This window comes from Cervus elaphus, chromosome 12 (assembly GCF_910594005.1).
Source record: "Cervus elaphus chromosome 12, mCerEla1.1, whole genome shotgun sequence".
Classification (NCBI taxonomy): Eukaryota; Metazoa; Chordata; class Mammalia; order Artiodactyla; family Cervidae; genus Cervus; species Cervus elaphus.
Genome location: NC_057826.1, coordinates 89585345 through 89599122, shown reverse-complemented (window position 1 = coordinate 89599122; position 13778 = coordinate 89585345). Strand labels below are relative to the sequence as shown.

The following is a 13778-nucleotide window of genomic DNA, read 5'->3' as shown; positions in this document are numbered from 1 at the left end:
AAGAAGAGGTGGTAAGAATACACAGAAGAACTATACAAAAAAGATCTTAATGACCCAGAGAACCACGGTGGTATGATCACTCACCTAGAGCCAGACATCCTAGAGTCCGAAGTCAAGTGGGCCTTAGGAAGCATCACTACAAACAGAGCTAGTGGAGGTGATGGAATTCCAGTTGAGCTATTTCAAATCCTCAAAAGATGATGCTGTGAAAGTGCTGCACTCAATATGCCAGCAAATTTGGAAAACTCAGCAGTGGCCACAGAACTGGAAAAGATAGGTCAGTTTTCATTCTAATTCCAAAGAAAGGCAATGCCAAAGAATGTTCAAACTACTGCACAATTACATTCATCTCACAGGCTAGCAAAGTAATGCTCAAAATTCTCCAAGCCAGGTTTCAACAGTATGTCAACTGTGAACTTCCACATGTTCAAGCTGGATTTAGAGGAGGCAGAGGAACCAGAGATCAAATTGCCAACATCCGTTGGATCATCCAAAAAGCAAGAGAGTTCCAGAAAAACATCTACTTCTGCTTTATTGACTATGCCAAAGCCTCTGACTGTGTGGATCACAACAAACTGGAAAATTCTTCAAGAGATGGGAATACCAGACCACCTTACCTGCCTCCAGGGAAACCTGTATGCAGGTCAAGAAGCACCAGTTAGAATCGAACATGGAACAACGGACTGGTTCAAAATTAGACAAGGAGTATATCAAGGCTGTATATTATCACCCTGCTTATTTAACTTGTATGCAGAGTACATCATGCGAAATGCCGGGCTGGATGAAGCATAAGCTGGATGCAAGATTGCCGGGAGAAATATCAATAACCTCAGATACGCAGATGACACCACCCTTATGTCAGAAAGTGAAGAGGAACTGAAGAGCCTCTTAAGGAAGGTGAAGGAGGAGAGTGAAAAAGCTGGCTTAAAACTCAGCATTCAGAAAACTAAGATCATGGCATCCGGTCCCATCACTTCATGGCAAAAGGATGGGGAAACAATGGAAACAGTGACATTTTATTTTCTTGGGCTCCGAAATCATTGCAGGTGGTGACTGTAGCCATGAAATTGAAAGATTCTTGCTCCTTGGACAAAAAGCTATGACCACCCTAGACAGCATATTAAAAAGTAGAGACATTACTTTGGTGACAAAGATCCATATAGCCAAAGCTATGGTTTTTCCAGTAGTCATGTATGGATGTGAGAGCTGGACCATAAAGAAGACTGAACACTGAAGAATTGATGCTTTCCGACTGAGGTGTTGGAGAGTCCCTTGGACTATAAGGAGAACAAACCATTCAATTCTAAAGGAAATCAGTCCTGAACGTTCATTGGAAGGATTCATGCTGACGCTCCAGTACTTTGGCCACCTGATGCAAAGAACTGACTCACTGGAAAAAAACCTGCTTCTGGGAAAGATTGAAGGCAGGAGAAGGGGACAACAGAGGATAAGATGGTTGGTTGGCATCACCAATTGATGTACATGAGTTTGAGCAAGCTCCAGGAGTTGGTGATGGACAGGGAAGCCTGGCGTGTTGCAGTCCATGGGGTCACAAGGAGTTGGACACAACTGAGTGACTGAACTGAACTGAGCTGATAGTTATATATAAATATCCATCAGTTCATACCTAAACATATCCGAAAGTTTTCTTTCCATATAGATCTTGTACATATTTTATTAGATTTATACCTAAATTTGTCTTCTTTTTTGGGGTGTGCCAAGAATTGATGCTTTTGAACTGTGGTGTTGAAGAAGACTCTTGAGAGTCTCTTAGACTGCAAGGAGATCCAGCCAGTCCATCCTAAAGGAAATCAGTCCTCTGAATATTCATTGGAAGGACTAATGCTAAAGCTGAGACTCCAATACTTTGGCCACCTGATGCGAAGAACTGACTCATTGGAAAAGACCCTAATGCAAAAGATTGAAGGGGGAAGGAGAGGGGGACGACAGAGGATGAGATGGTTGGATGACATCACCGATGAGATGGACATGAGTGTGAGTAGGCTCCAGGAGTTGGTGATGGACAGGGAAGCCTGGCGTGCTGCAGTCCATGGGGTCTCAAAGAGTCTGACACAACTGAGTGACTGAACTGAACTGAATGTAAATAGTGCTGTAGGTATAATATAAAAGGTTTTTTATTCCAGCATTTCATTATTGTTTTATTAGAAAGAAGTTGGCTAATTGGCTTTTATACTAGGTTAGCCTAATTTGTGGTCAACCCAATATGTCAACCCTATACCCTGCAATTTTCCCATTATTTCTAGTCATATTTTTTTGGTTCTTCTTTCAGATTTTATATATATACCGTCATGTCATATGCAAATAAAGGCAGTTTAGTTCCTTTGAATGCAATTTGTATACCTTTTATTTATTTTTCTTATTGCATTCACTAGGATTTCCAGTGTGGTGTTGAAAGGAGTGATGAGAAATTTGTCTTTTCCTGATCTGTTAACAAGAAAGCTTCTAATTTGTTGTGATTGAGTGATGTTAGCTGCTGCTGTAGGGGTTTGATGGTTTCCCTCAAGATCATTATGGCACACAGCTAAAACTCTTGAATTTAAACACATAAAAAGTAACCAAACTACCAGTAAGCTGTAAAATAATCTTAAATTAACAGAAAGTTTCTTGTATTTTTATTTTTCATTACTGTTTTCATGGGTCAAGAGAGCTGCTTTGTAAGGAAGGTCAGACTATGGGCCAGCTTAAGAATTCGGTGAATAAGAATGCCTCCTGTCATCACTGTTGGCAGCTGCACTGTCTGCTTGTTATTAGACTCCACACTTAGGATTTGTTTCTTCTTACGTGAAGATTGTGGATTCTGATAAAACGCCAATACTTTTGTGAATGGAATAGCTAATTAGCTTCTTAGAATGAATGAGTGTCAAATCCTTTCTCAAAGAATTTTATGTGGCAAAGATGAGTAAAAACAAGGAAGTTGATATTGGGGAAATGTCAAAGATAAATGTTATCTTTCTCATGTTAGTAATTTTGCCTACTACTGACTTTGGGTGGAATACCTCATTGTAGGAGAACGAATCCACCTTTGTTTAACGTGCAAAGCTAGAGGGAAATGAAAGTTGGCTTAGATCAAATCTAATTTTAAACCACCTTTATCAATCTACAGATGCATACACACACACACACAAGTGTATATAGCTCATAAGTTTTAACTCTCATGAGATGAACATATGCATGCAACCAGCACCCAGGTTGACAAAGTGTTGACAGAAACTCAGAGCTCCTTGTGTCACCATCTAATAAGTATCCTCTACCCACCCCCAAAAGGGTCGACTGAGTGATTAATACACACCACTCCCCACCCAAAGGGTAGGTTATCTTCATTAAATGACTTGCCAGTAGCTAGCAAGGGGTGGAAATAGGGGGTGATATTCAACCCAGGCCTGTTGGTTTCACTTGCAGTAATACTGTGCTCTGTGAAAAGTCCATATAAACCCATTAGTTCATACCTGAACATGTCTGAAACTTTCCATCTGGGGTCTTTTAGATAATAGTAAGATCTGACTCTGGATATATCTACTAACAGACCAGCAATATGATTGACCAGTTTTATTTCTGAATTTCAACTATTTCTGAAACTCCAACTATTTGTTTATGTTTAGAGATGCAGATTCACAGTTTGAAATGCTGAGTATCTTTTAGATAATTTTTTTCTCAAGTACTAAGCCCTGTATTCGTTAGATTGCACCCTCTAAGTACAGAAAACTCTATTCATCTCTGAGACAAGACCTTGGAAGACCCTTTGTCCCCAAGCATTCTGTGGCCTGTATCCCAGTGTGGGAAGGGACATGCCCATTCCCATTCCAGGTGGTCACCACATGTGCATGTGAGAGTTTTTCATTCCTTCCTTCTGCTGGCTCAGCTGTGTAAATGGAACTGAATACAGAGAGGGTTGAGGAGTTGGAATAAGTTCTTGCCTCACTGTGTTCTTGAGCCATTCTGGGGTTTCCTCTCTAAAGGAGAGAATCTGCATGCGATCTTTATTTCTTTTAACGAACTCAAGTCATATCTTTTCAAATTTTCCTATCTGGAAACCTTAAGCATTATATATGGCAATCTGGACTGCCTGACTTAACCTACCAACAAATGGCTTTTGCAAACTCCCCCAGTGAGAGCCCTCTAAAGGGAAAGGGTCTTCTTGACCTGCCACAAGAAGAGATGGAAGAAGGTTCATCTTTACTCACCCTTGCCCCACCCTGATCATGAGTCCAGAGGCTGATTACTATACAAAGGATCGAAGCCACCTACCCAAGAGAGAAAAGCGGTCTCTGCTGTGTGTGATAGTGCATCCCTCTGGGGAAGTGGTTGCCATAGTGGCACTCTTCAGTGCATCCCGTCCACGAGAACCACGGATCTGTCACCTGACCTTCAGTAGTGAGGCAGTACCTCCTGCCAAGAGTCCCACTTTCTTTCCTCTAGGAAGAGGAATTCATGTTTAACTTGACCAACATTAGGTGGGTGATAGTGTATTCCCAGTTTGGGATTAGGGAATGGGAAGGAAAAAAAAATGAGATACTAAGACACAGATTTGTAGCAGGAGGTACAGGTTCAGTAATAGTAGACATTATCTGCAGAACACCAGGCTTAACCTATATATAATATCTAAATTACTAAGTGGTTATTTTTTATTTTTAAGATCAACTATTAATATTTGAGTTAGCAGAATAGAGCAGCTAAAGCTAGAACCACAAATATGAAATATTTTTCAGTTCAGAGAAAATATTATTTTACTTCGCAGAGTAAACATCTTTTAATTGGTACTACATGCAGAAAGTGAAACCATTTCTATTAAAGCTAACAGTGTTTCATGCCACAAAACATTGCTTAACATATCATTCTTTGGAGTAATACAGCATATATATTGAGAGAACTCTCCTTTTTTTCTATTAATGATAAAATACAGTGGGACACATCATAATGGAATTACTGTTAATTTTTTTTTAACCAGAAAAGAGATAAATTACATGATGAAGAAGAAAGAAAAAGCGCCTGGGTTAGCCAAGAAAGGCAGAAAACACTGGATAGACTTCGAAATTTTAAACAGGTAGTAAAAGTGTGGTTAATTTATTATTATTCATTGCTTTTTAAACCGAGCTACATACATACTCCTACTGTAACATCTCTTTGATGAGAAAAATTTGATTTTCCTTTTGTTACTTAGAAAACAATTACAATCATGGCAGTCTTGGCTTACCATTTCTGTGGTATAAGAGGAATAGTCAGGGCCTTTGGGAAGTCTGGATTCCTCTCAGTTTAATAAAAGTTAGCTAGTAACTAACCATCCATTTCAAGCATCAACTTGTTATTAATTCTGTGCACATCAGCCTGTGGTAATAATCTGACCAGTGGGAGAATTAGAAGATAATCAGTATACATGAGAAATGCCTTAGCAGGTCTCTTGCCAAGCTAATCCATGACTCCAGACACTGACACTAGAGCAGCTAAGCATTTCCTAGGAATGTGCTTAAACTCGGTAGTTTCAGTTCTTAGCAGCTACTCAAGAGCCTTGCTTCTCCTCTTTATTCTGAAGGATCTCCTTGCAGGAGAAGGAGGCTTTTGAGCAAGTGAAAGAGTAAGGTGGGAATGGGCTCCTTAACAGAGGAATGAGCCTTGTATTAAGAAAATGTTGTTTACCAAATGCATTATGGGTATGTTGTACCCTAGTAAAAAGATTGCAGCTCTATTAGTACTTCTAACAAATTTTATCATTTTCTTTTTTTTTTCAGTAGGTTGATTCTCTTGTCATTTTTCTTTATTTTTGTATTGAAGGATAATTGCTTTACAGAATTTTATCGCAAAATGCGTATATTGTTTTCAGAGCTTTAAAAAAAATACCACTTAACCATTTTAAAAACATTAATGTTTTAATTTTTGTCTGAGCATTTGGAAAATACATGTAAGAAACTAAGAATAGTTTTTTAGCAATAAAATAGCATATATATGTTTGACATCATTTGTTTTGAATTTTACACTGCTAATATTTTTCCACTTAAAGTAGTACTTTTATTACTAAGGGTCTTTTTATAAGGATTTGATAAGCAAATAAGAGAGTTTGGTGATAATTTTTTGTAAGGTATTACATTGTGATGTTTGTTTTTCTGTATATTTTTCCCTGAAAAATCACAAAAGCTCTAAAATAACACCTTGCATTAGACGGAGAAAATAAAGTCATTTCATAAATTCTAATCTAACGAGTTATACTAACTTCTGATTTCTTAGAGATACCCAGGCCAGGTCATACTTAAATCAACCCGATTGCGACTGGCTCAGGCAAGAAGAAGAAGTGCAGCGGGCCCCGTGTCCTGTGAAGACCAGTGTGACGGCCCGCCAGCAGCGCTACAGATCGAAGAGAAAAGGGAGGGCCTGGACGGAGGAAGGGCCGCGCTCCGGTCATCACAGGCGGCAGACGCCCGGAGCCTCACCCCACCTGACGGTCCTCCATCAGCACAACTTGAAGCCACCTCATCACTTCCCAGCGGCGTCACCGGCGAGCTGCCTCCCCCTGTGTCTCGTCCACTGTTGAACCCTGTTGACTGCAGAGCAGGCTCGGTCCCCGCAGGGCCGCTCCCACCCCCTCTGCCTCCCACGCCCCCGCCGCCGCCCCCGCCGCCCCCGCCCCCCCCCACCGCCGCCTTTGCCGGTCGGTCAGGACGGCGCCCCGGAGGCGCTGGAGAAAGGCCTGCCCCAGATGGAGGGGAGCGAGAAGAGGATCCCAAAGTCAGCCAGCGCCCCCTCAGCACACCTCTTCGACAGCAGCCAGCTCGTCAGCGCCAGGAAGAAGCTCCGCAAGACGGCTGAAGGCTTGCAGAGGAGGAGAGGTGAGTTAAAAACACTGAGTTCATCTGTTGACTGAGGCATATAGTTAAAGACTGTTTTTTTCCTCAGACATTACAAAGCTTTAAACGTTATATTTTTGAACATTATTTGATAGCAAACAGGTTCTCAAGGTCTCACCTTGGCAGAATTGTTACCAACCCATGTTTGCAGATGGATACAGACACAAATAAATGTGGGCCTACTTGAGCTCTTAGGCGTGTTTTTAAAATTTTATCTTTTGACTTGGTCTCTTTGGTAACATATTTTAGGTGGCTCCTTTTATGTTAGAATCTGATTTTAAGTCTCAGAAATAAAAGGGAAGCTGTCTGGTCAGAGTAACATTGGCAGATCCATGTAACATTTGGCTACATATTTATTGAGGACTCTGACATGTTGTATAAAGAAACAAAGAAGAAAAGGGCATTTCAGCCTTCATAAAGCTGTTTTTGAAACAGTGAATAATTTTGGCCCTTAAAGAGCTTTAACTTTCATGGAGAGACTATTTTATCTGTGTATTAAATTTTAATCTAAAAGACCATCCTGTAGGATATTTCTTACCATAACCCAAGTAGAATATCATATGTGAAAGTTATTTAAAAAAAGAAAATAATCACCATAATGAGCCAGAATTTAAGTTTCTTTAATTAAATGTGCAGTCCAGTCACTGTCTGAATTTAGATTGGAGTTTTGTATTATGGAAACCCTTTAGGAGTCTCAACCGTAATATTACTAGAGATCATCCCCGCTCACAGCTCCCAGTCTGCTGTCTTCTCTCATACAGGAAACAATAGAAATACTAGTAATGCTTGACATGGAATTTGAGCCTTGGAACTTTTTTTTTAAAACAAACATAATTAGTATCCCTTGTGTTCTGACAAAGTTCTGTCCATGCTTAATGGTCCCTTCTATTGATGTGCTTTCAGCTTCCTGGGCTGTCACAGTCCTGAAATCTTAGAAGTTATACAGTTCCCCACTCTTCTTAAGCACAGTCCTAACTAACTTTGTTCTCTTCCATTTTCTAAAGTGAGCTCACCTATGGATGAGGTGCTAGCTTCCTTGAAGCGTGGTAGTTTCCATCTGAAAAAGGTTGAACAGCGAACTCTGCCTCCTTTTCCTGATGAAGATGATAGTAATAACATCCTGGCACAAATAAGAAAAGGGGTAAAATTGAAGAAGGTACAGAAGGAAGTCTTGAGAGAATCCTTCACGCTTCTGCCTGACACAGACCCTCTAACACGGAGCATCCATGAAGCTCTTAGAAGAATCAAAGAAGCATCCCCTGAATCAGAGGATGAAGAGGAGGCTTTGCCTTGCACAGACTGGGAAAACTAACAAGTAAATGGCCTTACTTTTCTTCAGTAGCATTCAGTATACAGCTTTTATATTGGATGATGAGGTCTGTCATATTTCATTGCATCTGAGGGTCATTGTTTATTACATAGGTCAGTTAGAGCCTGGATCATAAATTTGTAAACTTTAGGCTTTACTTCTGTAGTTTCCAGAAACATAACAAGAAAAAATGCTTTACAAAGATGTTGCTTTGTAAATGCTGTGTTTTTTTATATCCTGCTCATTAAACATTTCTTCAGTATAAGCTATAATGCAAGTAAAAAGGATAGTCTTACTCTAGTATAGTGATAGTCTTACTCTAGCTTCAGAAAAAAAATAGGAAAAGCTTTTTCTGACTTAGATGTGTCAGTTGCAGACTGTTACGCATATTGAATCTTGATATTTTGTTGGTTTCCCACAAAGGAATCTAATTGCATTGTGTAATTATTTAGCTTTCTAAGCCTTTAAAGTTTATCATTTATGACTTATCATAATTACTACATTATCTATATAAATTGCATGAATATCTTATTGAGTTACTCCTGTGGGTATTGGTCTTCTCCCAAGGTAATAGAGTTTTCCCCAATACATTTTAATAAGCTAATTTGTATAGTTATTTGGCACAAATTATGCTAAATATATAGAATTGGTAAAGACAACACAGGGGCTTCCCAGGTGGCACAGTGGCAAAGAACCCACCTGCCATGCAGGAAATGCAAGAGACCCGGGTTCCGTCCCTGGGTCAGAAAGGTCCCCTGGAGTAGGAAATGGCAACCCGCTCCAGTGTTTCTTGCCTGGAAAAATCCATGGACAGAGGATCGCAGAGTTGGACACAACTGAGTGACTGAGTACACACACACAAAGATAACACATGGTATAAATCAAATCGTGTATTGAATTGATATGACCATAGCTGAAATGCTTGTACGGATATGAAATATGCACGTATGTTCTGTTGATCATTATGTTCTCTTGATAGAATGTTTCTATGGTCTTCACTAAAAAGGGGAAAGTAGGTGAGGCAGAGGAATGAGAAACTTATCCTTAGCACGGTTATTTTAAGAATCCCGGTGCCAAATCCTAAGAATTTCCAAGAGAGCTTATTAAAAATGCAGATTCATGGCCTTCACACCCAAAGATCCTGTCAGAGTAGAACTGATACATACGTAGTCATGCATCTGGATTTTAAAAAGTTACTCAAAAAAAAAAAAAAAAACCCCAAACAGAAACTGTCATTAGTTCTTTAAAAAAACATTGACGTTGGAAGATACTGTTTCGGATATGTCAGAATATCACTGAAAGCAGTTTTGTCCTTCTGCGCCGCCAGAAAAAGGCTCTGCTTCCGCGCTCAGCCCTGGCGCTCCCCCCAGCAGCTGCCCCATCAGCAGCCTGATGAGGCGTGAAGACACTAGCAAGTGGCCGTGTGTGATCCGAGTGTGTTCCAGCCAGCGTCGACAGTCACACTGTCCTGCTCTGGCCACGAGTCTTGAGACTGGTGGCATCCTTTTTCCCTGTTAGGTGTGGGGGCCTTAATTATTAGTCACGTACTGTTTTTGGATCCCAAAGTAATTTCAGGCTCTTTGTGCTTGTACATATGTGAACGTGCTCACTCATTGTGTGAGTGTGTCTAGAGACTCAGGTGTGCCTGATTGGGAACCATCCCCACACTGGGTGATTACAGATTGTGTCCCACGTCACAGTGCTTGCTACCCATTCCCTTGTCCCCTTTCGCATGTGGCCACTCGGTAAGCTGCTAAACGTATCCAGAAACTACTGTGTTGGCACACGATTACATAATACCACAGCTAGAACTTCACATAAGCACGCATTTCACATATTCAAGTGGCTTGGATGTTTTTACAGCGTTGGGCTGCTAATTACCTTATATCAGGTGTTAAGAATATGTCTATAATGAGTTTGTTGTTCAGCTTTTAAGTCATGCCCCATTCTTTATGACTCCATAGACTGCAGCACACCAGGCTCCTCTATCCTCCACTATCTCCCAGAGTTTGCTCAGATTCATGTCCATTGAGTCAGTGATGCTTTCTATTAGGCTGGTGCAAACATGATTGTGGTTTTGGACTGTAAATTTTAAATCATAACTAGGCTTAGACACATTATTAATCAAAACAGGAACCATTATAATCAATACATTTTTGGCAATGAGAAATAAGTTTGTTTATTCCTAAAGTGTAAAAATCCTTGCTTTGGGATTCGATGAACTCTTGGAAAGCATTTTCTGTCTCCTGCTGGTTATGGAAGCCTTTTCCCTGCAAAAAGTTGTTGAGACGCTTGAAGAAGTGGTAGTAGGTCTGCGAGAGGTTAGGTGAATATGGCAGATGAGGCAAAGCTTCGTAGCCCAATCCATTTAACTTCTGAAGCGTTGGTTGTGCAATGTGTAGTCAGGCGTTGTCGTGCAGAAGAAGTTGGCCCTTTCTCTTGACTGTTGCTGGCTGCAGGTATTGCCATTTTCGGTATACCTCTTCGATTTGCTGAGCATACTTCTCAGATGTAGTGGTTTCAGTGGGATTCAGAAAGCTGTAGTGGGTCAAACAGGCAGCAGACCACCAAATACATTTTTTGGTGCAAGTTTGACTTTGCAAAGTGCTTTGGAGCATCCTGTCAGTCTAACCACTGAGCTGGTTGTCACTAGTTGTCCTATAAAATCCACTTTTCTTTACACTCGCAATACAGTTGAACAGTGGTTTGTTGTTATGTAGAATAAGAGAAGATAATACTTCAAAATGATTTTTTTTTTTTTTTTTTTTTTTGGTCAGCTCATGAGGCACCCACTTCTTGAGCTATTTCACCTTTATAAAATGGTTAATGTTGAGTTCTTCAGCAACTTCTCATGCAGTTGTAAGAGGATCAGCTTTGATCTCTCTGTAAAACTTCTGGAACTGTGCTTCTACACCGTACATTCGTTAGCAGTTCCTGGGTCAAAGGTGTCGTTGATGTTGCGAGTTGTCTTCATTTCTTTATGACCCATTTTGAACTTGAATAAGAAAATCACTCAAATTTGCTTTTTGTCTAACATCATTTCCCTAGTTTAAAACAACAAATAATAAGTCATTAGCAAAAACCATAAAGTGAGAAATGTGCATTAAAATTACATATAACATAACCACATTTAAGAATGTATTCCAGTACCAAATGGTAAGATTCAGCAGTGCAGAAGTGCGGTTACTTTTGCACCAACCTAATAACCATTCTCATCCTTGTCATCACCATCTCCTTCTGCCTTCAGTCCTTTCCCAGCATCAGGGTCTTTCCCAGTGAGTCGGCTCTTTGCATCAGGTGGCCAAAGTATTGGAGCTTCAGGATCAGTCCTTCCAATGAATATTCAGGACTGATTTCCTTTAGGATTGACTGGTTGGATCTTGCAGTCCAAGGGACTCTTAAGAGTCTCCTCCAACACCACAGTTAGAAAACATCAGATCTACAGCACTCAGGCTTCTTTATGGGCCAACTCTCACATCTGTACGACTGCTGGAAAAACCATAGCTTTGGCTGTACAGACCTTTGTCATCAAAGTGATGTCTCTACTTCTTAATAGGCTGTCTAGCTTGTTGGCAATTTGATCTCTGGTTTCTCTGCCTTTGTAAATCCAACTTGTACATCTGAAAGTTCTTGGTTCATGTACTGTTGAAGCCTGGCTTGAAGGATTTTGAGCATTACACCTTGCTAGCATGTGAAATGAGCACAGTTGTACAATAGTTTGAACATTCTTTGGCACTGCTCTTCTTTTGGGATTGAAATGAAAACTGACGTTTTCCAGCCCTGTGGCCACTGCTGAGCTTTCTAAATTTGCTGACATATTGAGAATGCAGCACTTCATCTTTTAGGATTTTAAATAGCTCAGCTGGAATTCCATCACCTCCACTAGCTTTGTGCATAGTAATGCTTCCTCAGACCCACTTGCCTTCACCTCCAGGATGTCTGGCTCTAGGTGAGTGATCATGCCATCATGGTTATCCGGGTCATTAAGCCGTTTTTTTGTATAGTTACTCTGTGTATTCTTGCCACCATTTCTTAATCTCTTCTGCTTCTGTTAGGTCCTTACCTTATATTTCTGTCAATAGTGAATAATCCTTTGAATATTGCCTAGAATCTTCCTGTTTTGGCTGATTGTTCGTGACTGATATATAGTATAATGTTAAGAGGAACAGTGAAATGCTGCCAGAAAATGCATGAGCTGGAACAGCGGCCGAGTAACTAAAGACTAAATGTATCCTACGCCAGAAGCGAACTATAGACCAGTTGTAATCCCTTCCAGTTGAGCAGCCATTGATAACGGGCTATGTGATACTGCCTGTGGGTGGTCTCAGTCATTTTTAAAGGCTCTGAATGTTTAGGTACTTTTCTACAGGTGGCTGAAAGGCAATAATTTGTATTTCCTATTAATTGGTTTATTTCCTGTAGATTTAAAATAATATAATTATGTACTTGTTTTTGAAGAACTAATTTCTTAAAACTTCATTAAGTAAAAACTTAAGGTCCTGGACATGCTTAGCTTCACCCATCTGTAAAAGCTCATCTTAGATCTATTTAGTCATAGGTAATAGTGTCCTTGAAAGGAATTTCTAAACATAAGGAAATATATGTATTTGAATAGATTTTTTATTATTTGTTTTGTTTCCTGTAGGGCCCTTAAACTTATGAAGTAACTATAGTAGTGTTGTCCAATAGGAATATGTGAGTCAGATTAAAAAAGTTAAAGATGATGGGGGAAATTGATTTTAGTAATATTTTACATGACATATTCAGTATAAAATTCCACAGTGTAGTTTAGATTTTTTTTTTTTAGTATGGCATCTTTAATAATAGCACCATCTCAGTTTGGTTGCCAAGTATGCATCGGTTAAATTAAATTGCCTTACCAAAACAACCAAATTTTGCTTAATGGAAAAATATTTTATATAAGATTTTCATTTAAACCAAATTAAAATCAGTTTCTCAGTCATACTAGACACATTTCAAGTGCTCAAAAGCAACGTATCAGCTTTTATCTGACAAATAGGTCATATATATATTTCTCATGTGTTGTGGATCAGTGCATGAGTCTCAAACACAACTATATTGAATTTTAAAAAGTCCTGCTAAAAGCATCCATTTAAAGACCAATACTAACGTTGTCTTCTAAATCTCATTAAGAAAACTCCCTCTGGTGTACTTAAAGATGCCATTTGATAGTTCTTATTTATACTGTCAGTTTATGAGGCAAAGATTTTAAATTTTATTGTTCTTTTTTGTGTATAAGTTTTGACATAAAATATTAAAGAGTAAAAGGAAGAAAAGTGAAAGTGAACCTTACAGTCTAAAAAAAACTCTTTTCCCCAGCTTTATTGAGAGTAGGCATACATCACTGTATAAGTTAAACAGCATAATGGTTTGATTTACAAATATTGTGAAATGATATGATACCACAGCAAGTTCAGCTAACCTCCATCTTAAAAGAAAAAGAAAAATATTCTCCTTGTGATAAGAACCCTTTTAACATCTTGCCTATATATTATAGCAGTGTTAACTATAGTAATCTTGACATGCAGCCTTTTAACAGTGATTAAGATCTATTATTTTGTTTTTCACTTTTATTTGATGTTTTCTATACATCA

The 13778-nt window shown here is 39.4% G+C and overlaps 1 protein-coding gene across 1 annotated transcript in view; it reads left to right on the top strand.

Annotated features, from left to right (window-relative positions):
- JMY (junction mediating and regulatory protein, p53 cofactor) overlaps window positions 1-13778 on the top strand; it is a 73128-nt gene that overhangs the window by 53869 nt on the left and 5481 nt on the right. Inside the window, 4 exon segments of the mRNA XM_043919950.1 lie at window positions 4967-5062; window positions 6238-6633; window positions 6635-6836; window positions 7859-8169. Coding sequence (XP_043775885.1) covers window positions 4967-5062; window positions 6238-6633; window positions 6635-6836; window positions 7859-8166 — 1002 coding nt within the window. The 3' untranslated portion in view covers window positions 8167-8169.